This window comes from Salvelinus namaycush, chromosome 7 (genome assembly GCF_016432855.1).
Source record: "Salvelinus namaycush isolate Seneca chromosome 7, SaNama_1.0, whole genome shotgun sequence".
Taxonomy (NCBI): Eukaryota; Metazoa; Chordata; class Actinopteri; order Salmoniformes; family Salmonidae; genus Salvelinus; species Salvelinus namaycush.
In genome coordinates, this window is record NC_052313.1 from 41,469,231 (window position 1) to 41,496,112 (window position 26,882).

General features: G+C 42.6%; 1 protein-coding gene across 1 annotated transcript in view; it reads left to right on the plus strand.

Annotated features, from left to right (window-relative positions):
- The window catches only part of LOC120051244 (zinc finger E-box-binding homeobox 2-like), a 78,638-nt gene that overhangs the window by 21,122 nt on the left and 30,634 nt on the right, over nt 1-26,882 (plus strand). Inside the window, exon 3 of the mRNA XM_038998004.1 lies at nt 1,107-1,112. Coding sequence (XP_038853932.1) covers nt 1,107-1,112 — 6 coding nt within the window. The remainder of the gene's footprint in view (nt 1-1,106; nt 1,113-26,882) is intronic.

Below are 26,882 nucleotides of genomic sequence, written 5' to 3' on the forward strand. Positions count from 1 at the left end.
ACCAGCTCACCTGAACATAATCGCCCCAACAGCCAGCGCGATGCAAATGAGCCCTGAGGTTAGCGTGGGAAAAGAAGCAGTGTCGCAGAGACCTAGGTGACCCACTAGGCAGGGGGTCTGCCTCAGGAGAGGCCTTTGTTTCTAGACTGCCCACGTTAAAAATAGTCCCCCTTCTTTAGTCTGGCTGGCCAACGCAATGCAAGCAGGAAGGAAAAAAAGTTGGTGATATATGGTTTGTTTAACAAAAGGGGGGTGCTGATTTGTGTGTGTGTGTGTGTTGTGTGCTGATTTGTGTGTGTGTGTTGGTTGGGTGGGCCTGTGGATGGATAGAGGGGAGAATATGGCCTCGGTTCAGGTTGTTTCTTTTAGGATGATATTTAGTGTAAGAATCACACTGGGACCTAAGATCAGAAATAAGTCCTTGGTCTCCTTTTTCAGCCTCAGTATATTCAATAGTGACTGCCAAGCCAGATTGAGGACGTTTGGAGGAAACGAGAGAGTGTGAAATGTGAACACTAGGCAGTAAAACAGGGACTAGGTTAAGGTTAAATGCAAATTAAACAGGAGTACCAGATAGCAGTAATTAACGTGTTACTTACAGTATATATATATGCTGTGGACCAGAAGGAGTTATGAAGAGATGGTATTTTCTGAATTTACCCATTAAATCAATCTATAGGACAACAGATGACTATATTACATCAAATAGTGTCTATGACCAAAAAAATAACTCACACCTACTATTAAGGAATAATATCAAACATTACTCTCACTTGCTCTTCCAAGTGCCGTGCTCATTTGACAAAGCTAAGAGGTCATTGTAAATCGTTTTCAAAATGTACAATGTCTGTTTAGACCTGTATGGTATAATCACCTATCATGACCTTACTACATAACCTACAATGACTGTCTCTTGTCGTGTGCCTTTCTGTAGCACAATAGTCAATACAATATTGTGTAGCATCATTTTTTCCCTTATTTCTAAAGGAAACAGTTCCTTATTTTTGTCTCAATAACATGACCTATGACACGTTATTAATCAATGTTTTTTTTCTTCTTTTTCTTCTCGGTGCTGACCAATTTGCTGTGGGGGTGCGTTCGTCAAGAAGCAGGTAAGCACTGTGAAATGGTTTATGTTGTAACTGTACTTTGTGAAACAAACAGAAGGTAAACAGGTCAACTTTTGTGAACTTCATTTCATGCAATGAAAGTGTGCACGATTATTTTTAAGAGACGTGATTTTAGAGAAAATATACACCCCTAGATATTTGAATATGACATGCATCCACATAGAAAACAAATATCTCTCACAATGCCATCTTTAAGAAAAAATAATGATTGTGTGGAAGAGCATTACACAGCTGCATACTGTATTCTCCTTTGTGTGGTTGTATGTACTGTATGTGGTTATAAACATCTTGTCTGAAGAACTGTTCTTACAAGGCAGCGTATTACAATATCCCTCTCTCAATACAATACACCCTCTCTGACACACTAATGCTCTTCTACCTTAATGATTATTTATTGGCAGTTTCTTCTTCTGGCCTTATTCTCCCCCATTTCTTCTTCTCCTCTCCCTGCCCCTTTATCACCATTCTAAATCATTTCTACAAATAAGGAGCTTTTCCCAGCATGCACAGAGCTCTCAGCTTCCACTCATCAAACTTTAATCAAAGCCGCATTTTAGTTTTTGAATAAAGCACACTTAAAAAATTTAGATGCAAATTATTTTGCATTATTCATGCTCCTGCACGTCCTTGTAGATTTAAACATTTCCGAGGCCACCTTGATTCAAGTAATTACCTAGGCTACGGCTCCCTCCGTCATGAATAAGGTATTTCCTACAAGCAAAGTATGCGCCTGATGAGCTTTTAAAGTGGCTTTACACCAAACTTGTGTATTGCTTCTTGTGCATGAGTGACTCGAACATGCATCGCAATCCGTCTCAGGTGGGGAATACTGGCAGGGCAGCCATGAGTGACAGCAAGGAGCGAGGAGTCTCAGAGAGCTGAAGCCGGGGCCTCTTCTTTCTCTAGCTCCCCTCCACCACTCCCCCCCACCTCTCTCTCTCTCTCTCTAGTCCCCCCTCTCTTTCTCTCCCTCAAGTCTCTGCCCTCAGCCCTCTGTATCTTTATCCATTTCACTCTGAAGGCTCCCAAAGTGTTTTAGATCTTACAGTCTTAATACCTATCTGTAAGCCAGCGGCTTTGAATCTCTCTCTGACATACAGCGGGGAAACTAGCAGCTTTCTCTGATTTACCTGAGAGCTAGAAAAGATCCTCAGAAATAATACAGGACTTTGTTGGGCAAACGCTATGTATCTGAGTCTATTTGTATTGCCTTTCTGACAAAAGATAGCAGAAAGCCATTTGAACAAACATCCGTAGAAAAGGAAAAAGGAGTGACACTATTCATATGAATTCCTCTAAAGTAATTCGTAACTATGTTGCAAGGGAATATGAATGTATCTGAGTTATTGGGTATTGACTGGTACCTGTAAGTATTGACAACTGAGATCAGATCAATTCTAATTTGCCTTCCAAATTCTTTTAAATTAAGATGTCGGATTCCGTGTAGAGTCGTTTGTCCGAAACACCTGAAAGAAGTACTAAAGCTGTTGTGCCAAATATAAGATTGCACACATTCTCCTATATACATTATGCAGTAGTCCTGCTAAAAGCATTGAGACATTTATAGATATATAAAAATGAAGAAATTAAAAGCAAGTACCATTAGTCCTTGAAGAACTCAAAATCTGTAAAAACAGTAAAACCGCAAAACCTTAAAAACATTTGTTTGTTTGCCAAGATGGTGAAACAATACAGGATCACGTTTCACAGAAAAGAGTTCCTCTGGCTTCTGGAAGGAAAATAAAGTAGTTGACACTGTGACTCGATCATCTTTACTACCCAGCAGAATAATTAATATTTAAACATTCTAATAATGTGGCTTGCCTTTGCCTTGCATGCACTTTTAAGCAAAGCAACAATATTTTTCACCTGGGGTAACACAATGATTTTTCTTCCTGCTGAGTGCAATTTCCCTTTCTAATGTTTTGTGGAGCTTCCAACTACCATCATGCATCTGGGTTATTCATCCCCCAACACACTTCTGTGATTTTGTATTATTTTTCCACTGCAAAAATGTATTCATGGAGATAAATATATTGAAATGAATTTTCCTGTCCATGAGAAAGAAGCTGTTCAGACCATCCTTTCTCAATGCAGAATATTCCCTAGACAACCAAGTAATGATTCATAAAATCTAACATGTTATGAGAAGTAATGTTGGAAAACACATCAGCAGGGGAGTTTCGCTTATTTGAATATCTCAAATAAAGCACTGAATAATGCTGACATTAGCCAATATATATATTTACCTTACAAGTACATTATTAATGTGGAAGGTCAAGTCTTAGGAGTTTGGTACCTGGCTCCCTTTACACGTTATCTTCCATCCTTGCTTTCACCTCGTTCTCATTCCAAAATATTTGGACTACTTCCTGAGCAGTCTCTCAAAACTCAGCAGCCTCAACCGAACAGAAATCCTGCAGTAATTACCAAACATGTAGGTGTCTCTCAAAACTCACCAGTCTCAAGCGAACAGAAATCCTGCAGTAATTACCAAACATGTAGGTGTCTCTCAAAACTCACCAGTCTCAAGCGAACAGAAATCCTGCAGTAATTACCAAACATGTAGGTGTCTCTCAAAACTCACCAGTCTCAAGCGAACAGAAATCCTGCAGTAATTACCAAACATGTAGGTGTCTCTCAAAACTCACCAGTCTCAAGCGAACAGAAATCCTGCAGTAATTACCAAACATCTAGGTGTCTCTCAAGCTCTCTGGGGAAAAACACAAAACAAATGTCATAAAAGAAAATTAGGCAGTTGAATGTATTCCTGCAGGAACACTAGGCAAACACTATGAACAGCTAGTCAGTGTAGGTGTGTGCATGTGTGTGTGTGTGTGCTGTCACACAAATTGCATTACAGATGCCTTCAGGTTTTGTAATTGATCATGAAAATGAATTGCGGAATTGCTGAGTCTGAATTGAACGTCATAAATAAGAGTTATGTGTTTAGCCTGTTCCCCTTTTGGTTGATGTGTATCCATGTAGCTTAGCAAGCACTGGGAGGGGGGGGGGGGGGCAGAAAGGGGGTTGAGAGGCTCAAGAAGCAATGGCTATTTTGCTGAGTACAACACACCGTGTCTACGCTCAATGAAGCAGTAGACTATCTGTTTATGAGCACATCAAACAGAGAAAACTTTAAGACAACGTGATTGTTTGCGAAGGTGTTTGTAAGAACCAAGCCTTTTTTCCTGTTGAGCTGTCTGTCTCTTTGATAGGGAAGGCTACATGTAGTAACCAATTGAAATCCAACAGTAGTTCGTTTTACCTCATATGTAGCGAAGACGGAGGGTTTTATAAAAAAAAGTCCAACAGAACCCAACTGTTATGAATCCACTTTATCCCATTTACCCTCCCCAGAGTCAGAAGCCAGAAGTCCAGATTTTCCCTGTTACCCCTGCACCCCAATCACAAAGCCCCCCTCCGAACCAATCGCAGCAGCCCTTTGAAAAGTGATAGCTCATCTTAAACAGGGTATGACAGAGCAAGGGCAGAAGGCCCTTCATCAGTGCCCTCCAGGCGCGGAGTCATACATAGCTGCTAGGAACGCCAGTCAGAGATCAGGAGCACAGACACTTGGAGGTGAAACCTGAGAAGATTTATAACGAGAAGGTAGCAGTTTAAGGCCACAGTGTGAGCAGGAAATAAACCTCGGTGCCGTTTGAGGAGGAGGGTGAGGGCTGGGAGACCACTGCCACTGAAAGACGGAGGTCTGCTCTGCCTCCAGAGAATCCACCCAGCCACCCACCAGCCCCCACCCACCCCCTTCAATCCTCCAGAATAATAACCCTCCTCACCCTGGCCAGCCAGGAACACCGTTTTAAAACTTAATTGATTTCTTTAAAAAGCTGCTTCTGCTGCCACGTTATATTGCTCGCTGGGAGAAGTGCCTTATGTCAAATTACCTTGCCATTCTGCATTTACCTCATCTGACTGCGGCAGACATTCGTGTAGGACTGTCAAGAATTCTGTCTAGACTGGGGTAGGATTTACACTGTGGCTTGGACCACATGACATTCAACAATTAGACAGAGTCATGTCTAATTTAAGAGAGCTTTACTTACAGACCCACAACAGTCAGGGCAGGTTCAACCTGCTAGGTTTCAACCTATCTTTGGTAAGACCATAAGGGGCCTCAGGTTTAAAGCAAACCTTTTGCTTGGACAGTATTTGTACGCTTAAAAAAAAAACAAATCTATCCCAAGATTGACTGTAAGTAATATTCCCTCATTGTTAAAGATGGATCAAAGGTCTTAGGGTGTAGGAGGATAAGGAAGACAATGTTGGTCCAGCTCTGACTACTATAGAGGAGCGCGATCAAATCAAATCATCCAATGTGAGTGTTACTCCGGGAATGTAGACACAGCCTTTCTATATCTGTTGTTTGCCATGTGTGGACGGTGGGCGACGCCCATCTGCTCTTAATCAATCAGGGCTCGTCCTATCCCCGAGTCTCACTGAGTCTCGCTGGGCTCCCAGCTGTAATAATACACAGCTTCATCTTAGGCCACTTCAGGCACGGGTCAGATCCTACGAGATTACCATGAAGAGAGAGGTGGGGGGGGGGGGGACCGAGCCGTATTGTCCTAGTCGAGACTCCATCAGCCTATAGTAAGGCCAAAACAAAAAGTAGCATTTAGAAATAGAAAGTTGGTTAGCTTGATCTAGAGCGTAGACTGCTAAACAGGCCCAAGTCAAAAAGGAAACACAAGATATTTTGTTGTTGTTTTTAGTGGTAAGGATTGCAGAGATCAGAGTTTTTCACTGTTGACGTTTAGTGGAAATGGTCAGCCCTGGGGGAAGAGGAAGATACTCTGCATAACAATACCTACATCTGTCCGCTGTTTTGTTCTCTGTAATATCTGGGGTCTCTTTGTGACCGTCGCTGTCGGGGCAACGGGACTAGACGTTTGGGGAGGGGTCTGTTGTTGTAGGAGTGACAGAGCTTGTGACTTGAACGCCCCTGTGACACAGCCTTTGTTTTGCTTAGATATTTGATCCTCTTAGCTGTTCAGGTTGCCCCCCTGCTTCACCCCCCCAATACCACTATACCACCACACACCAAATGCACAGTCACGCTCTCCCTCTCTCTATGTTGATCTCTCTCTCTCAATCTCCCCCCTCTCGCTCTTGCACACACACACACACACGCACGCACGCACGCACGCACGCACGCACGCACGCACGCACGCACGCACGCACACACACACACACACACGCACACGCACACGCACACGCACACGCACACGCACACGCACACGCACACGCACACACACTGAAACTCATTACACTCATATTATAGTCCCAGTTTGTTGTAGTCTCTCCGGCTGGTATGCCCTAATGTCAGATTTGACATACTTTGTGATAGAGCAGAAGGAGTTGATAAGGTCCAACGTATTTCCTTTTTTTTCCTCAGAAATTGTATTGAAGTGAAACAAAGTTAGTGCAACAGGCCTCTGGAGAGTGCATTACAGGGCCTTTATTGTTTTGAAGCTGAGGTCATCTTTCTAGCCGAGCGTATGTGAGACAAAGGCCAAGTGTTTATTACTGGGCTTTGTGTGTGAAAGGAAACCCACTCCAACATTGTTTGATGGTCAAATGATCCTTAAAAAGATTGTGGGAGTAATACTCTACTCCAGCACTGCATTGGGAAAGCCATTGGCTAGCTGACTTGGCTATCTGTGTGGTTTTCCTAACAAGCTAGTTAATTCTAATCTGTAAAAAGTTTCTTATTAGTTAAGGTTGGTTTATGTTTCATATTGACATTTCGATTCCGGAGTATGGAGTGTTGCCCTTGCGCTGAATTCTGAATGTGTCATGAAAGAGATGTCAGACTCAGCTGTTTGACTGTTTTTAAATTAGGGATAGCCCCCTTTTTTTCAATTTTCGCCTAAAATTACATACCAAATCTAACTGCCTGTAGCTCAGGCCCTGAAGCAAGGATATGCATATTCTCAGTACCATTTGAAGGAAACACTTTGAAGTTTGTGTAAATGTGAATTGAATGTAGGAGAATATAACACAATAGATCTGGAAGAAGAAAATACAAATAAAAAAACAACCATTTTTTTTCAACCACCGTCTTTGAAATGCAAGAGAAAGGTCCCAGTTCTAGCCATCACTCTGGTTGTAATTCCGATGGTGTCCACAAGATGGCAGCAGTGTATGTGCAAAGTTTCAGACGGATACTTGAAGTATGAGCGTTCTCCATGACATTTAGTGTGAAGTCACCCAGGTACATTTGGGCAAATCGTGAAGGAGACAGTTGCATTCATATTACATTTTTCTGCAAGAATATTGTCAAATCCGTATACTTGGACTTTGATTTAGCTTTTCCAGTATTAGTAGCCATATTATAAGTTCAACATTTGCAAAACAACCAGTTTTCATAACTTCATAACTCTGAATATTCGAATAATTTTTGTCCAAAAGGAAAAGGCATGCTGTTGCGAAAGGTTAGCACCTACATATTGCGACAGACACAGCGTTTCCGGATACTCACATGAAGCACAGCTCATTGGCTATCTAACTAGCTTTGTTTGACCCCAATTGGTGCTTATTTAACAAAGTCAGAGTCGTTCAAGTGAAGACCGCCCGATTCATCGGCGTGCCATGAAGGCGTCGCTCTCTGACCAAATATGGTGTCCTATAGGATATACTACACCCCTAATGATATAGTGAAGTCTTGTTACGTTCTAGGATCTCTGAGGAATACAGACGAATGTGAATTGATTTGTTGAAACAACGTTTAGTTTGAGATTTTCACAGATTTCTTTCTTTGCAAATTAACTAAGTGGAAATACATAATCGCGATACGGACCTTTTTTTGGATATGAAAAATGATTTTATCTAACAAAACGACACTGAATGTTATCTCTGGGACCCTTTGGATGATAAATCAGAGCAAAATTTCCGAATGTAAGTACACATTTCACCTTCAGAGGTGAATTTATCAAAATTTTCGTGGTGAAAAAAGTGTTTTGTTATTAGGAGCTCTCCTCAAACAATAGCATGGCATTTTTTCGCAGTAATAGCTATTGTAAATTGGAGAGTGCAGTTATATTAACAAGAATTTAAGCTTTCAACCGATATAAGACACTTATACAGTTGAAGTCGAAAATGTACATACACTTAGGTTGGAATCATTAAAACTCGTTTTTCAACCACTCCACAAATTTCTTGTTAACAAACTATAGTTTTGGCAAGTCAGTTAGGACATCTACTTTGTGCATGACGCAAGTAATTTTTTCAACAATTGTTTTCAGACAGATTATTTCACTTATAATTCACTGTATCTCTATTCCAGTGGGTCAGAAGTTTACATACACTAAGTTGACTGTGCCTTTAAACAGCTTGGAAATTTCCAGAAAGTGATGTTATGGCTTTAGAAGCTTCTGATAGGCTAATTGACATCATTTGAGTCAATTGAAGGTGTACCTGTGCACGTATTTCAAGGCCAGAAGGCCTGCCTTCAATCTCAGTGCCTCTTTGCTTGACATCATGGGAAAATCAAAAGAAATCAGACAAGACCTCAGAAAAAAAATTGTAGACCACAAGTCTGGCTCATCCTTGGGAGCAATTTCCAAACGCCTGAAGGTACCACGTTCATCTGTACAAACAATAGTACACAAGTGTAAACACCATGGGACCACGCAGCCGTCATACCGCTCATGATGAAGACGCATTCTGTCTCCTAGAGACTCTGGTGTGCGAAATGTGCAAATCAATCCCAGAACAACAGCAAAGGACCGTGTGAAGATGCTGGAGGAAACAGGTACAAAGTATCTATATCCACAGTAAAACGAGTCCTATATCGACATAACCTGAAAGGCTGCTCAGCAAGGAAGAAGCCCCTGCTCCAAAACTGCCATAAAAAAGCCAGACTACGGTTTGCAACTGCACATGGGGACAAAGATCATACTTTTTGGAGAAATGTCCTCTGATCGGATGAAACAAAAATAGAACTGTTTGGCCATTATGACCATCGTTATGTTTGGAGGATAAAGGGGGATGCTTGCAAGCCGAAGAACACCATCCCAACCGTGAGCATGGGGGTGGCGGCATCATGTTTTGGGGTTGCTTTGCTGCAGGAGGGTTTGGTGGACTTCACAAAATAGATGACATCATGAGGCAGGAAAATTATGTGGATATATTGAAGCAACATCTCAAGACTTAAGACTTTAGCTTGGTCGCAAATGGGTCTTCCAAATGGACAATGACCCCAAGCATACTTCCAAAGTTGTGGCAAAATGGCTTAAGGACAACAAAGTCAAGGTATTGGAGTGGCAATCACAAAGCTCAATCCTATAGAAAATGTGTGGGCAGAACTGAAAAAGCGTGTGCGAGCGAGGAGGCTTATAAACCTGACTCAGTTACACCAGCTCTGTCAGGAGGATTGGGCCAAAATTCACCCAACTTATTGTGGGAAGCTTGTGGAAGGCTACCCGAAACGTTTGACCCAAGTTAAACAATTTAAAGGCAATGCTACCAAATACTAATTGAGTGTATGTAAACTTCTGACCCACTGGGAATGTGATGAAAGAAATAAAAGCTGAAATAAATCATTCTCTCTACTACTATTCTGACATTTTACATTCTTAAATTAAGTGGTGATCTTAATATGGCTGCAAGCCCGAGGTCGGTACACCTATGACAACATCCCCCACCCCCCCCACACTGATTAGCATCGCTAGCATAGCGTCACAATTAAATAGTAGCATCTAAATATCATTAAATCACAAGTCCAAGACACCAAATGAAAGATACAGATCTTGTGAATAAAGCCACCATTTCAGATTTTTAAAATGTTTTACAGGGAAGACAAAATATGTAAATCTATTAGCTAACCATGTTAGCAAAAGACACCATTTTTCTTTGTCCACCATTTTTTCTCAACACCAGTAGCTATCACCAATTCGGCTAAACTAAGATATTGATAGCCACTAACCAAGAAAAAACCTCATCAGATGACAGTCTGATAACATATTTATTGTATAGGATAGGTTTTGTTAGAAAAATGTGCATATTTCAGGTATAAATCATAGTTTACAATTGCACCCACCATCACAAATCGACTAGAATAAATACACAGAGCAACGTGTATTACCAATTTACTCATCATAAAACATTTCTTAAAAATACACAGCACATAGCAATGGAAAGACACAGATCTTGTGAATTCAGACAATATTTCAGATGTTCTAAGTGTTTTACAGCGAAAACACAATAAATCGTTATATTAGCATACCACATATGCAAACGTTACCAGAGCATTGATTCTAGCCAAAGAGAGCGATAACGTAATCATCGCCAAAATATATTAATTTTTTCACTAACCTTCTCAGAATTCTTCCGATGACACTCCTGTAACATCATATTACAACATACATATAGAGTTTGTTCGAAAATGTGCATATTTAGCCACCAAAATCATGGTTAGACAATGACAAAAGTAGCCCAGCTGGTCAGAAAATGTCGTGCACCATATTAGACAGTGATCTAGTCTTATACATAAATACTCATAAACGTGACTAAAAAAATATAGGGTGGACAGCGATTGATAGACAATTTAATTCTTAATACAATCGCTGAATTACATTTTTTAAATTATCCTTACTTTTCAATACAGGTTGCGCCAAGCGAAGCTACATCTAACAAAATGGCGGCATAAGCGATTAACATTTTTCGACAGAAACACGATTTATCATAATAAATTGTTCTTACTTTGAGCTGTTCTTCCATCAGAATCTTGGGCAAAGAATCCTTTCTTGGGTCTAATCGTCTTTTGGTCGAAAGCTGTCCTCTTGCCATGTGGAAATGCCCACTGCGTTCGGCATGAACTGGAAACGTGCCCAGAGGTTCAAAGTGTCTCAGAAAGCAATGCCTCAAAATCGCACTAAACGGATATAAATTGCTATAAAACGGTTTAAATTAACTACCTTATGATGTTTTTAACACCTATAACGAGCAAAAACATGACCGGAGAAATATTACTGGCTAAACTAAAGCTTGGAAAAAGAGCAGGTCCGTGTCCACCTTGCATCAGGCGCAGCTGGAAAAGGGACACTACCTACACGTTGTGTTGTTTTATAGAGGCTCTGATTGCGCAATCGACTCCATTCAAAGCGTCACCACGTAATGACATCCAGGGGAAGACGTAAGCAGTGTTTGTATCCTCATAGCATTCACAGGGACCTTTAAACTGACTCCAGATCAGGGGCCAAGATGTCTGAAATCTGACTCCATGTCAGGGAAAGTGCTGTAGAATGAGTTCTGTTCCACTCAGAGACAAAATTTCAACGGCTATAGAAACTAGAGAGTGTTTTCTATCCAATAATAACAATAATATGCATATTGTACGAGCAAGAATTGAGTACGAGGCCGTTTGAAATGGGCACCTATTATCTGGCTACTCAATACTGCCCCTGCAGCCATAAAAAGTTAACTAACCTAAGACAGGAAATTTTTACTAGGATTAAATGTCGGGAATTGTTGAATACTGACTTTAAATGTATTTGGCTAAGGTGTATGTAAACTTCCGACTTCAACTGTATGTACCTACATTTGTTGTTTCTCTAAAATCTGCGATCTTGACACAATGCGCTGCATGATTTATAACTGTCCAGTTGACGGGACGCCGATCCCTAAGAAGTTTTAAATATATATTTTGTATTCTAAAACGGGGCAGTGTTCTTCAAGCGTGTACACAATTTTATATGAAAATGTTTGATTTGATACAAACAGGTTCGGATATCTGGGAGTGGGCAAGCTGAAGTGTTCTGAGTGACAGTTCACTTGTGTCGCTGTTGTCATCTCAATTTGGCTGACAAGTTGACATGCGTCGAGGGCTTGGGTGAAGGAAACAGAGTGACGGACAATTTCAAAAAAAGAAAGGAAAGAATAGGAGAAAAAATATTAATTGAATGTGTCTCTCTCATAGTTCAATAATTTCCCCAATTAAAACAATTAAGATTAATTGAAGTGAATTGGTACAGCATACAACACCCATAGTTATGTGATACACTTGAAAATAAACCAATGTATTTGTTAAAAATTATATTTAAAAAATCCACGTATCACTTACGAAGAGATACGTGGATACGAAGATACGAAGATAGCATCATGTCACAGTAAATGTGTGTCTGCTAGGGTCCTCAAAATGTCTGCTATTGTTTTGTTAGGTGACCTTGATAATTGTGAAGGTAATTACTATAAGTGGCTATTATATTTTAAGGTGCAGGCATTCATTACCCAAATCAATTTGAGTCAGTATCTACTTGATAATATTCTAAACACCATGGCTTTACGGTATATGAGCGAGAGGCGCTGCACACTCTGCACGGTTCTTTGTTGCGTCTTCGTAATGGAATGCTGTTATTGGGATTGAACCACCTCCCTCCTATCCTCTCTCTCTGCAGCAATCAATATTAACAGCTTGTAAAAAGTACTGCAAAGATTAGCATCAACAAATGGAACAGAGATACTTAAACAAAGTGCATTGAATCAAGCCTCAGTTTTCAAAAGTTATCGTTTTACTCTGTACTAGTTGGGTTCCTATAAAGATTCCTTGGTATGTCATATGCAGCATCTGCCTTACTCCCAGCATGGAAGGAAGGTTGATCCTCCGTTTCAGGCTCGCAGAGTTCTATGGAATGGTACTAGTTCTATGGAATTCTATGGACAAGAGAGGGCCATCTCTTCATTGGTGGAACTTCGCTTTTAAATGTGATCCACCTGGATGGCGTAGGCCCAAGCCAAGAAACACAGGACAGATATTCAAGCACGGCTGGATGCTTGTCTTAATAGATCCAGGTCTCCGGGCGGTCCTGATAGTCAAGCACAGTTTATGGCCCTCGTCAAGACAACCAACCAAGTATGTGTTGTTAAATCCTGCACCTACGTTGTGTTACAATAACAGACAAGTTGTTGGAGGAGGACAGAAGAAGAAGAAGTGCAGGCCAAGGCACTTCTACTGGCCTTGTCCAACAGCAATATTTGGGACTTATTAATAAAAACAGACAATTATTTGACAGTTCTTTGGATGCATGTGTCTGTTCACAAAGTGCCCCCTGCCTCTTGACAGTAGAGCAGAAGAGATTGAGATTGAGATTGTTGAGATTGTTTTAGCTGAAATGTAGGCACTCCTCCAACCATTTGCCAATGAGAAAATGACTGAGCCGGCCAAAGACGTGATTTGTGAGAGGTGTGACATAATTTAGTATCATGCAGACTCGTACTTCAAATGGTAAGACAAATATTGTCTCGTGAAATGTCAATGTAATTAATGATGATAATGATCAAGTTGTAGTTGTTTACATTTTCCTGTGATATCAGAAGAGGGTTGTCAGGTATACGAGACACAGGGCTTCACAGACAGTGTTAGGTACAGTAGTAAACCAGGGAAAGGAGGAGCACCTCAACAAAGGAAGAGAAGTCCAAACACTGTAGGAGCAGAAAGTCCATTCCTCCCTATCATTCCCAGTTAGAGCAGCAAGGATTATAAAGAACTGCAATTATTTCACTGACCTTAATTGTCATTCGGAGGGGAAAATATGTAATTAGTGGCGTGTTTACGAGTCTGGCAGTAACACACCTGCAGCTCATCCTATGAGCTTTAATGTTTGCTTTCAAGAAGCAAGACTGGTGCCAGTTTCTGTCACTGCCTGTCACTAAACAGAGAAAAAAATGGGAGAGAGAGAGAGAGAGAGAGAGAGAGAGAGAGGGTGAAGGAGAAGAGAAAGAGAGAAAAGCATAAGGGACACCACTGTGCCGTTCTTCGAAGAAAGAGAAGAAATCTCAGATTGCGACTGGCTTAAATCCGAGGCTGTGTGTGTATGAATGTGAAGAAGAAATGGGTAGCAGCATTTACATGGTAGCACAATGGAGAGTACATTACTTACAACACTGGCCTCATTATATCCCCACGCCTACCTTCTGCCCTGCGCTGGTTTACTCACTCCTAGCTCTTATTGTTGGACTATAATGGCGCTTGTGCATTTCTGAAATTCCCTCATTATTCAGCTTATTAAGGCTGTACCAACTCGGTAATCGCACTGCATTTTGTGTCAAAGGGGAACTGTGTTGATTTACCCACATTTGAAGGCAGGCTCGACGAACGCAGGCAGGCTCAGGCTCAATCCGTTCAGCGCAGGCAGGCAGATGAAATTGTTCTGTAAATACGGGGATGTTATAATATTTTGCCCAGCTGACACAATACCGGTGTCCCCAGGAGACGGAGCCAGGCAAAGTGCATCTGACTGATAACCCTGTTGATTTGGATACTATATGTCATTACAATAGGGAGCACACACACTCCAATTATTTAGTCCAGAACACCAGTAGGGTTATAACAATAACAGGACAGATGTAGAAGGATGTTGCGATATCAGATAGGTTTATACACACTGTGCACCAGGAGGAAAGTAACTTGCCTTTGCAATTTTTTTGATTCCTCTTTCCATCTTGCATGCTCATGACAGGAAAGGGGGATGTCTAAAAGATATATTTGAAAGGCTGTCAGATAAATTGTCACCAAAATGTTAACCTGAACATCTTTTGATGGCTTGCCTCCATTGCGATCAAGGCATTTGTCCTTTATTTATGGTGCGACAAATAGGTATGCCACATCTCTTAGTGTCATGGACAGAGATGGGTATATTCCTCAGTGAAGGGACATGTTTGTACATTTTACTGTCTCCAAACACAAGACATGGTCTGTCTCCACTATGTAAAACCATAAGCCAACACAGATTGAAGGTTATGCCTTGAAAATAGAGTGAAACCAAAAAGGGGTCACAAAGACACATAAACGAGCATTGGTCCTCCTAGAACATGTTATACATTATAAACATTATATAAGGATCTTTAAGCTTTTTTTAGCGAAAAATCCTCTTCTTTCTTTTATATACAGTATATATTTTTTAAAGACTATTCAACAGCCATGCAGGATGACAAGAGTAACAACTGCCGTTTTGCCCCTAAGGGAATCCGAGGCTGCATTTTGTTATGTGACATGTTGTCATATAGGGAAAAAAATCAATTGGCAATTAAATGATGCACCTTGTGAAGATGACAAAAGGCATTGTGTTGCACAGGAAGAAGTGGGTTGTGAGGGGTTTGTAATGAAGGCCTAATGACTATTCATAAGCGATTTTTCAGTCCTCTGATCCACTTGACTGGAAAGTTCTGCCCTGGAGAGTTAATGCTGTCAGTTTCTCTCACCTCAAAAAGCTGCAGCGATCGACGGTGTAGAATGAGAGCGAGAAATTACCCCAGCTCCTGGCTCCAGGGCTGTCTCAGGTCACATGCAGGAGGCACACATCTGGCACACTATAGGTGCCACCGGGGGACAAAATACTTTGAAACAGGGAGTAAAAATACATAAAATTGACAGCGGTGGATACCTCCTTTTCCTCCATGGAGCGTGCCACACTTCAGCTTTGTTACTCGTCTATGAATGGCTGTATCCTATGTATATCATTGAGCTGCAAGACACTCCAAGTGTCCCATCTGTCTATCTGTCAAGGTCCATCCATGTATTTATGACCTTCTGCTGAACCTTGGTCAATAGGTGACACATTTAAGGATCCCCGTCGGATAGAGAGACGCCTTAAATCTGAAGAGAGCGCTCCAGGGAGTAATGCGGCGATGTGTTGCGGGCGGCCAGAGATAAAATAAAGGACTCACCGATGACCTTTCCTCCAGTGTGAGCATTACTGGGTCACTTGGTAGAGAAATATCAGTTAGCAATTAGCACACCGCAGAGGCGATATGAGGTCTCAAACACGCATGGACAAACACTGCTTTAAAACTACTGCTAACTGACCCTTATTTGAATTGTTGACAGTTTTTTCCCACCAGTTTATACCCTAGCCAATATGTACCGGATACACAATTTTACACCACGAAAAAAGAATGATAGTACATTTAATATGCCACATATATATTTCTGAAAACTATAGAGTACAGCACAACGTGGAGTCGCGAGGAGCGCTTCGAATGCCGAAAGACCTACGTATAAACTACCTACACGTTTTCCGTTCAAACATAGTGTTATCTTGGCTTTATCTACTCAGGCAGCTCACCTTATCTAAGGTAAATACAATGATGTTCTCATTAGGCCTGTTTCGTGGGCACTTGGCAGCCGTGTTTGCATGGAATTAAGAGCAGGGCAGAGCCTGTCAGACACAGACCAGGTCACTAATGTAGAGGGAGGGAGGGGCATCCAACTGCAGGCATTACACTCTGAGTGTAATAGTGGAATGCACTGGTGTGATAAAAAAAGTCCAGTGTGTGTACGGTCTACCTGAGCGGAGGGGATAGTGTAGTCCCCATCGCTGTGTCTATCACTTGCGCTAACACAGTCTAGTCTATAGGCTTCACTTAGCTCTTTAAAAGGTGGCTGGAGGCGTGGAACGCTGCCAAAATGACAATTACATGTATTAATCTGCATCGATCAGCTGGTTAGCACATGAATCAAATGTATAAATAATTGAGCAATGAAGTCGTGTCATTTGTTGTTGTCTAGCTAGCATTTCGTTCTCTCACAGTGTCTAAATTGACTCAGGGCAGAGCTAATGCAGGAGTTCAAGGGACAATAGGTAACATTTTGATCCAAGGGCATTGAAAAGGGCATTCTCAATGTTACCCTGCTAACCCCGTTGACCCTTAAACAAAGGGAAGCTCAGAAGAATCAACTAGTTTGGGTCCAAATTGGAATTTTCCCCAGAGTAGAGAACGATTGGTGATTTTTGTATGTAATCAGGGACTATAAATTGTCTCAAGATCCTGTGTAAGAACGATGCTAGGTTTCCTTTCTTTACTGTGATTGTTAGGCCTTTTATGGGCTTTCACCAATGACTTTAGGACCCATACAGTTGAAAAATCTGTTATCTAAAAAGGAAACATTTTTGGGTCGTTGAGCTATTGGTCCTTGTTATTAGAGTGACTTAGTGGCACAGGACTTCACACTTCTGTCCTGCTCAGTCAAGATATGTTATTGCTAGCGTGACACTTCCCGTTTTGTGTGTGTAAATGTGTGTTCCAATTCTGACACTGGTTGGAGCGAGTGTTTGTGTCTGTGTTTGTGTCTGTCTGTGTGTGTGTGTGTGTGTGCGTGTGTGTGTTAGTCCTCAGCGTCAGTGTATCACAGCTCAAATAGTGCTTGGCCAAGCATGTCCTGGAGGCCAAACTGCCCTGATCAGCAGAACCCAGACCAGTTTCTCTACTGCAAAATTTAGCAGGACATTTACACAAATAGGTGCACTGAAATAACACTGCCCCTTAACTGCTGAAAAGGTACTTCTACATAATCGAGGAGAGAGTGTAACTGATCCATGTAAATCAATGCCTATCAATTGGAGTCTGTGTCTGTGTCTGTGTGTGCGTGTGTGCGTGCATGCGTGCGTGTGCGTGCGTGCGTGTGTGCGTGCGTGGGTAGCCTTGTACTGGTCGAAGTAGTAGCAGCTGTACTGGTAAGTACTTTTAATTGAAGTAGTAGTAGCATCATTATCATGGCTATCATTATTACAAATCATGCCTTTCAATGGATACTTCTCTTCCTGGCCAACCCCCTAGACATCAGCACATCATTATGTAGTGGCATCTATCAGATACATGCTTAATTAGACGCTGTACAGCACATTAAGCCCAGGGAGTAGCCAAGCTAAAATATTTATAAGGTTGAATATATTTATTATCTGTGTCATAATCCTTTATCGGATTGAAGAGTTCCAAATAGTCTCTTCTTGCTTCTTTTTACAACTTCTGTTCACCCAGTTTCCCTCCCTCTCCTCTGCAATCCTAACCTGCAAGAAGGAAGGAGGCCTAGAGTTGTGTTGCGTTATAATTCCTCATTTATTAACTGAACTTTATGCTATTCTTAGGGGCTATGGAGGCTATGGAGTGGCACAGCTTTAAGTGCCAGTGAGTGGCACTTCCGTAGCCTGAGTGCTATCACGGGCAACCTCTGTCTGATAAAGCCCCTTGTCTTTTTGTTAGGGGAGGTGTCACCGTCAAGAGCCCAAGAGCCCTCCCTCTCTTTCGCTCCGAGGCCCTTCCGAGCCAATAGCAAATAGTCACTCCTTTCCTTGGGAGAATTCACAAGGGTCATGTTTATTTAAAAAAAAATGCCTGCCCTTGTCCTCAAAATGTTCTGTCTCTCTGAAAGGGAAGGTTGGAGGGGAGGCGGGGCGAGAGTGGGGGAGCGAGGAGCTCTCCTTTTGGGACTGTAATTAGACATCATGCTTGAATCTCTTTTCTTTCTCTCCCCACTGCAGCTGATAAAAGACAGAGGAAGGCTTAATGAATGCATATTTGTATGGGATGTGATACACTTGGAGGAAATATATTTTAGCCTCGGTGCTTAATACAAATGTTCAGCTTGTTTTCTTCTTCTGTTGCTTCTTTTCAACCAAAAAAGTCCACAGACCTAGTTATTGATGCATTTATTTATCAACCGTGCTCAATAATCCCTGTTCACGTCTTCTTGTAAGAGATGTATGTTGTTTACTAGCTTCAGGTAACACTTAGAGATGAAGAAAGATGAAAGGAAGTAGCTCATGCCCAGAAAGTGTACCAAAACATTTTTTTCCCCTGTTCGGTAAATAGCTAATGACGTTAAATCCCTAAAGCATTTATGCAGATAATGTACAGTTCACAGTGAACCAAGAATGCACTGTATGCAGTTCACAGGGGAGCAACAATGCATTGTGGAGATATTCAGACTCCAGCAGAACAACATCCACCTACATTGTAATGTCCTTAGCTCCGGAGACCCACGGAATTGAGGTCGTGTTCATATCTGTGACCCGAGCATATCCACTCCTGATGAGGAGAGTATGTGTGGGCGGGCCCAGCAAATCCCAGGAATCTCACTCGGCAAATGTGGCTTATCCTCAGCCAGACCCTGGCTACATCCCAAATGGCACCCTATTCCCTATTTGCTACACCACTTTTGCAGTCCGCCATCTAGGGCATAGGGTGCCATTTGGGAAGCAGATCCTGTGAGAGAAAAGAACAGCCCACTGAAGACTGTCTACAGATTGCATAAACAAAAAAAAGTTTGATGGGTCCGCCCTCAAGAAGATGTTGCACAAAGCTTAGCACCTAGCACCTACACACTGAAGGAGGCTGCAAAGCCGAAACATCTGTGTACGCTATCCCTGATGCAGTGAAAATAATAAAAAATAAAAAAAAAATAAAGTAAGCTTTATGCGACATCTTTTTTGGGTGCCGACCCATCACACCTTTTTTTATCTGAATTTACAAGTTTTTCGCTCCAACCAAACTTCTGGGAGAGCGCGATGCTCCCCTTTTGATTAGTGTTTAATACAGATTGCATGCCAGGAATGAACAGCAAGCCAAGCCTCCAACCCAGTAGTACTGACCTCACCCCCACAATGTATTAGTCTGGATCCTCGGAGGACTGAGAAGTAAAATATGACAGTCTTCAACAAGAGCATCCAACTGCTCACCTGCCCTTAGTTGTGGTTACACATGAACAGTAACAGGCTCCCTTGGATAAGAGTTGAGCCAAGGTTCCTCTGATCTTCAGTCAAATACACGCTGTATAGGCCTAGTATTTGAATGATTCAAGGTTTAGTTTAAAACCACTGTTGGAACACATCAGCTTTTTATGTTGTTTAGCCACATGTTGCCAGTTGCCTTGTTTCCTAAGCAGGGAGAAGGAGTATGTGTGTGTGTGTGTGTGCGTGTGTGTGTGTGTGTGTGTGTGTGTGTGTGTGTGTGTGTGTGTGTGTGTGTGTGTGTGTGTGTGTGTGTGTGTGTGTGTGTGTGTGTGTGTGTGTGTGTGTGTGTGTGTGTGTGTGTGTGTGTGTGTGTGTGTGTGTGGAGGGAGGGAGGGAGGGAGGTCACACACCACGGGGGAGTGTGGAGGCCTGACTATTAAATTAGCCAGGGCAACCTCCACCAAGTCCGCCATGCAAGAACTCATCCCTGGGGACCTGTGAAGTTTTTTAGCACTTTGTGAAGGTTCGATGCAGACCTGCCAGGCTGAGTAGGTGGTGACTGGGTTGGGGGTCGAGATCGTGGCGGCGATGTGGTTCAAGGAATGGGGTCAAAGGTGACCAGTTGTTGTTCCACGCGGAGTGCGTGATCCTGCGTTCCGGTACTGCCACTGATGTAATGGAGCTGGCATCCGGACAACTCTGTGGGATGAACCATGTTGCTCCAGGCCCTCCCAGATGGACTTGCAGCAGCGGCCCCACTCTCCTCGCACTGCTCTGGCTTGGCGTAGGAAGCCAGGGCCTAGCTGCCCGGATGTGGAAAATGATCCCAGCTCTTGCAACATATAAAACCTATCGCTGTGGCCCTTTGGCCAGGTGGGGGGGTTCCTGCTTTACTGATTTGTATTACTTTCTGACGACATACTTCTCTTTGTTTGGCCACCAAGGGCAGTAAATACTGAGTGCCGGTGGGGTGTTAAGTATGAGGTAGAAGGATAAACACTTCCACAGCCCTCCTCTAGTCCGGGAAACCGCTGTTTTCTTTTTCCATTTGTTCTCTCCCTCCCCCTCCTCCCTTTTCTCTTCCCTTTCTAGTTTCTGTATTGCTTCAAACAATAATGAAACCACAATTCCAGTGTTGCTGTTATGAAGATTTAAACTGTAATGATCGAGGTGTTCCCTCTCCTTATTGAGCTCACTTGTGAAGGCTTCTTGGACACCTCAGCTCATTTTGAACTTTGGCAACCATAGGATTGAGCTGTCCTGGGATTCAGATAGTGAGCTATGTCCTTCATTTAATACCCTTTAACACGCTCACTTTTGGTCGCAGAATCGCCCACACAGTTCCATCTTGGAGGCCTACATATGTTCAGAGCACAAACTAACTAGGTGTCCATCCATCCATCCCCAGACCATGTACCACATCAAAACTGCAGGACACAATCTTGTGTGATGTCTGAAACACCTCAATTCTCTTTTGTATATATATTTTTTCAGTCAGGATGAATGTATTTTTAAGCATTTTCTTTCACCAAAGGCAACCTGAACTCCAGCAACTTCTAGACAGCAGTGAGTTGTGAGTGATCCTGAGCATGTCATCACAGATTTGTGAGAGAGAAGGCGTATGAATTTCCCTGTGGCACATATTGAAACCTGACAAGAAGCCAGCAGGGTGTTGACTCACAATGCGATTTTTACACACACACACACACACACACGCGCGCGCGCGTGCGCGCACACACGCACGCACGCACGCACGCACGCACGCACACACACACACACACACACACACACACACACACACTGAGTCAGAATTCAATTTTTAACCTTCATCTGGGTTCTGACTTCTGACGCTCTGCGACCGACAGACCGAGTGGGGAGGTAACCAAACCTCCTCTTATTACAACTCCTTTGATTTCGCCACGTTTGTGTTTTTCCTCGCCTGTTGACGTCCTAGTCTGTCGTTTCTTTTTTAGTCTTTTTTTTTTTTACGTTCGATTTCCTAAACCATGTTTATTTTAGTCATTGGCACAGATGTTAATTATTATCTTGTGTCAATATCTGTCTTCTTACAAAATATCTTCTTCTAACATCTGTTTGAAGAGGCAAATATTGTGAGATTTGATTGGACACTCTCCTAGGTATTGGCCAATTGAAACCTTTTCTTCTTCCTCTATGTAACCAGAAGTATTCTGAGTCTCCTCCACCTGGATGTTTGAATTATTCAGCCATGCAGGAAGCTGGGCCTTGTTCCTCCTGAGTACTCCTGGGTTTTAAAGGCTAAAATTGCTTCATCATGCCAAATGTATGCATACATTATTTAGTCGAACCTGAGAAAATGTGACTTCTCCCTGGGAATTTGTGTCTGTTTGCAGCCCATTTCAGAGGGGCGGACGTTTGCTTTCCTCCCAGCACAATAGCTAAAGCCTACATCAAGTCATTGATTGAAAAATGTGGAAATAGTCAAATATTCAGATTTTGGAAGAAAAATCCTCTCTAAACATTCAGTGGTGGATGCATTATATTTCTGACTGCATTTACTCTGCAAAGGCAAGCTAATAGTTATCATTGACATGGAGGCTGTAGTGAGTGATTTATGATAACTCATCTACTAGAAATATCTACAATAGTGTAGATACACTATGTAAAGACAGACAGAAATGTCGCACCCTATACCGCGGCGTGAAACGGTGAGGCCTTGTGAAGGTGTCGGGTTCGCTAGTTCCTGCTTGTGCTTAGACACTTGTTTGACAGAAGGAGCCGACTCATTCCTTTTTCTAGGTAAAAAACAACTCAACAGATGTTTCATTCCTCTGACCTTCCCTCCAACTGTCTCTCTTCTGTACTCACTGAGACACACGTAGGCTACAAACCATCCAGCTCTGTGTCTGTACCTGGCTCTTATCTGCAACACACAGACGTAGCATTGCGTAATCAACATGAGCGCTCTCTCGGAGACTCTGCCGTTTCAAATATCTTTTGTTCGGTTAGCCTCTTTTACGCTAATATGCCATTGCTAATCTAATAGAATAGTCCTTTTCAAATAAATCACTACATTTGCTAGTTGTTAAAGGTACTTTTGCACACTGGAAGTATTATGTTTTTTCTCTCGCCATCTGTCTGCTACGAACATCTCCATGCTATCTATGTATAATGCAATTAAGTAGCTGTGTGGCTGTATTCCAGGAGCCAGTTAACAAACACAAATTAAAAGCCTAATGAACCTGGGGAATTTATTTCATTTTTCTCGCTCTTAAAACCTTAAATTATTTTTCAGGTCACATGAAAAGCAAAGCCCTGACAGTTCTCTCTGCAATAAGCAGCCTAGGCTACTTCCAGTCCCAACAAACATGGACACATTCTCTTTTGGAATTTGGAATGGGATTCTGTTTCCAGAATATGTTCTGGTACTTTGATACCGTAGCTACGACAATGACGATCAGTTGATTAAGACGGTAGAAGGAGCAACACGGTGTAACACCTTAAGGGATACTGGAAGGGAACAGCTGTGTGGAGTCTGTCTGTGTTTCCACTGGGTTGCCAAGTCTGGGTGTAGTGGGGGATTGGTAGGGGAGCTTAGGGGGCCAGGGGTGAGCCTCGCCTAAATCGATGCTGTTCAGGGTTGGCCATGGTGGCTTCCTCCTGATGAAGTCAACTGTTGTTACGGGTGACTCTGGAGAGCAAGAGGTTAGGCGCGGCGCGGCGGAATGCAATTTCTTCGCCATCTGACAGAGCGCCGGAATAAAGTGGCGCACTCTTCCTTGGCAATTGCAGGGAATTGCTTCTCAGGGTGACAAATGATTAGCTGTTATCTGTTGACTGAATTTGATTCCTACAAGCAGCTGAGTCAGGTAACTGTAGAGGATCTGAGGAGAGGAGCGGAGAGGGAGGAAGGAAGGAAAGGTTTTCCAGGAAATGAAATCGGCTTCCCCAGTCACACCGGGACCAAATATAATCCTCTCTGTCAGAACAAGATTACTACTTTGTCTAATTACAGACAGCCTTCTGTCAGCGGTAGACTGTTTACCGAACGGTGCAGGTGTCTGTTTGGGTTGGGTATGCCCTTGTTGCGGTCCTGTTTTGTTTTTTTAACCCTATTGAGAATTGAGGTTTAGAAAAGCCTCCTACTTCTACATAGTTCGGCTCTTGTGGGTAAATGACAACATCTTTTTCTGTCAGGAATTTTCCCAGGTGTTTTTTCATGTGATTTCGTGGCCAAATATCCTTTTCTCAAATAAGACACAGACAAATATTGGAGTGATGCATGGACATAGGAAAAGCAATAGGAAAAGAGCTGTAGTCTGGCTGAGTCTAATGTGCTCGGGTATTGGCAAAGCAAATGTACAACAGAGTCCATAACAAGCTATAATGAAGAGGTTTATTCCTCTGTAGTGCAGGGTAAGGATTTTGACACATTAGGCCCTTGGTGGAATTCAAGCCTTTGTCTGTGTAATGGTTCTCTGGCACCTTGGATTCACGTTTGAAGCCAATTTGTAGCACTGACAGCGAGCGAACAGGCCAGGCAGGGGGAGAGATGCGGCTGCTCCACTCTGAGAGAGAGACTTGAACGGTTCAAGGTGTCAATGCATGATTAGTTCCCTCTCTGCAGTAGATCGGCTGGGTGGTTGTCACCCTGTGAACACAGTTAAAAGGGGAACTGGTTGCCCGTTCGTTCTGTCACACCTCACACCGACCAAAACAGATAAGAACCAGAAAAGAAACAAACAGACATACAGTACATAGCACCTTTGAAACACCACACAGCAGCTACACAAAGAAATGGTTGAGCCAATCAAATACCTTTCTGTCTGTCTGTCTGTCTGTCTGTCTGTCTGTCTGTCTGTCTGTCTGTCACAAGAGTCAACAGAAAGCTCTATCTTTGCCCTGTGTAAGCCCCAGGGATGTACTAGCTGTCCATTACAGAGGATTTAGTGTTTTCATGTTAGAAAAGTAACACATGTATATATATATATATATATATATATATATATATATATATATATATATATATATATATATATATATTTATAAATATATATATATATACGTCAGTATCTGGGTATGTTTGACAACATAAACAGAAAGGGAAAGACTACCAGAACATTTAGGGACCTTGTCAGACTGGCCCTTCCTGTCCGACCCTGAGCACCCATGTGGGAGTCTTCTGCATGTCGTGTGTGTCACAAGAACAACATAAAATGTCTCGTCAGCTCTTTGTTTTCATCAACTGAAACAACAATTGAGAAAGAGGAGAGAGAGAGAGAGAGAGAGAGAGAGAGAGGGAGAGAGAGGGAGAGAGAGGGAAGGAGAGGGAAGGAGAGAGAGAGAGAGAGAGAGAGAGAGAGAGAGAGAGAGAGAGAGAGAGAGAGAGAGAGATAATTGAAGGGCACCGCTGAAAGATTAGATCAGCGAGAAGCAAACTAATACTTCACCTCTTTTTATTTGGGTTAACATCTCTCCTTCTCTCCCTGTATTTGAGTGCAGCTAGGAGGGGAGGAGCCAGGGGTAGAGCAGAGGAAGGGGAAAGAGAGAGAGGGTGACGGTGTAACCATGCAGCAATGGTTCTCCCCTTCCACTCCTCAGGGCTCACTGCTGTTTTAACCCAGTGTTGATAGCCCCAGTGTTTGTCTCAGGCTCAGAGTCTCTCCCCTCTCCCTCTGAGGGGCGTTCCCCACATCCACTCCTCACTGTGGGAGCCTGAGCTCCACACTTCTCTCTCCATGTGATTTATGACCCACGCATCAGATATACCCACGGGTGCTCTCCCCTCTCACCGTCTCCACACACACAGCCCTCTCCTTGCACAAAGACCTCCTGACTTAAATGGATTAGACGGAGCAGTTATCCGCAAATGGATCCCACAGCAGCCTGGCATTATTACCTCTGTCCTGTTAACTACCTAACGCACTAAGTGTAGCATGCGTGTCCCAAATGGCATCCTATTCCCCCTTATAGGGCACTACTTTTGACCGGGGCCCTGGTCGAAAGTAGTGCTCTGTATAGGGAATAGGGTGCCATTTTGAACGCAAGCCTACGACGTGGGTCCTGAGCTGCTGCTCTACTCTGATCTGCCACAGCTCTGTTTACCACAGCTGTAATTACCTGGTTTGAAGGAGTTAATAGCCATATATCTCGTGTTCAATGCGATGAGAGGTTTAACGTGGATACAGAGGGGGATACTTTTCCCCTTTTTCATTCTGTGGCTCTCGAAAGAAGAAGAAGGAAAAAAGAGAAGTTTCCTTATCAGGTAATAGTTCAAATGAGAAACTCTGTTGGAAGTGCACTGTCTTGAGGAAAGCTGGGAAGATGAAAGGTTTTTGTTAAAAGTCACCCACGGGACAGGTTTCCCCGTGCCTTTCTGCTAAACTCCCCTGTCTGTCTCGAGCAAGTTCCTAGCTCCCCTCTCTTCCTCCTGCTTCTTGCGTAGCCGACCCTGTCTTGGAGGGGGAAAGTAAACCCTTCGTGCCGCCTGCCTGTGTTAGATCAAATACCGAGATGGCGACAGGAAAAAGGCAGGGAGGGAAAACAAAAAGGCCAGGGTGGGTGAGGGATGTTGGGAGAATTATCAGGTTGGTGACGGAAACTGCCAGTTTGTCTGACTCAAATATGGACAAATACGCTTTCTCTGTTTCTCGAACCTTTTGGAGGACAACAGTCATCTGTCTGAGAAAAGGCACATTGGGGACGGGTGAAAAAAAATTCAACATATAGATCTAGTCTAATTTCCCCCCACATATCTTTTATCTTGAAAAGAAAACCGAAGAAAGAAATATATATAAAGAAAAGATACAATGACTATAGAATATTTAGGGATTATGTTGTAGACAATTGTGTGCATAGACATAAGTCCCAACCTTATTTTCTTCAGTTAGATCTGTGAAAAAGTGTAAAGTGTAGTGAAAAGCAGTTTCCTAGCAGGTATAGAGTTCAACGAGGCCAGTAGGGAAGTCTTCTCCCAAAGCACATTTCCTCTAGTTTACATTGTACATATCATTCTGCCTGAGAGAGCCCTAACAGGGAAAGTAGAATGAATATGACTTCCGGTCTAGATGAACATTTGATACCAGCTAAGTCACTGGGGGTTCTTAAAGAGAGAGAAGGACGTTTCCAAGGGACTTTGAGGAAGTATCAAGAAACAATGAGCTTAATGCTTTGCCTGGCTTAGCGCTCCTCCTTTAGTCCTAATGGTGTCTTAGAGGAATGGGGATAGCTCACAGGCAGTGACTGAGCCCTGTGTGTGTGTGTGTGTGTGTGTGTGTGTGTGTGTGTGTGTGTGTGTGTGTGTGTG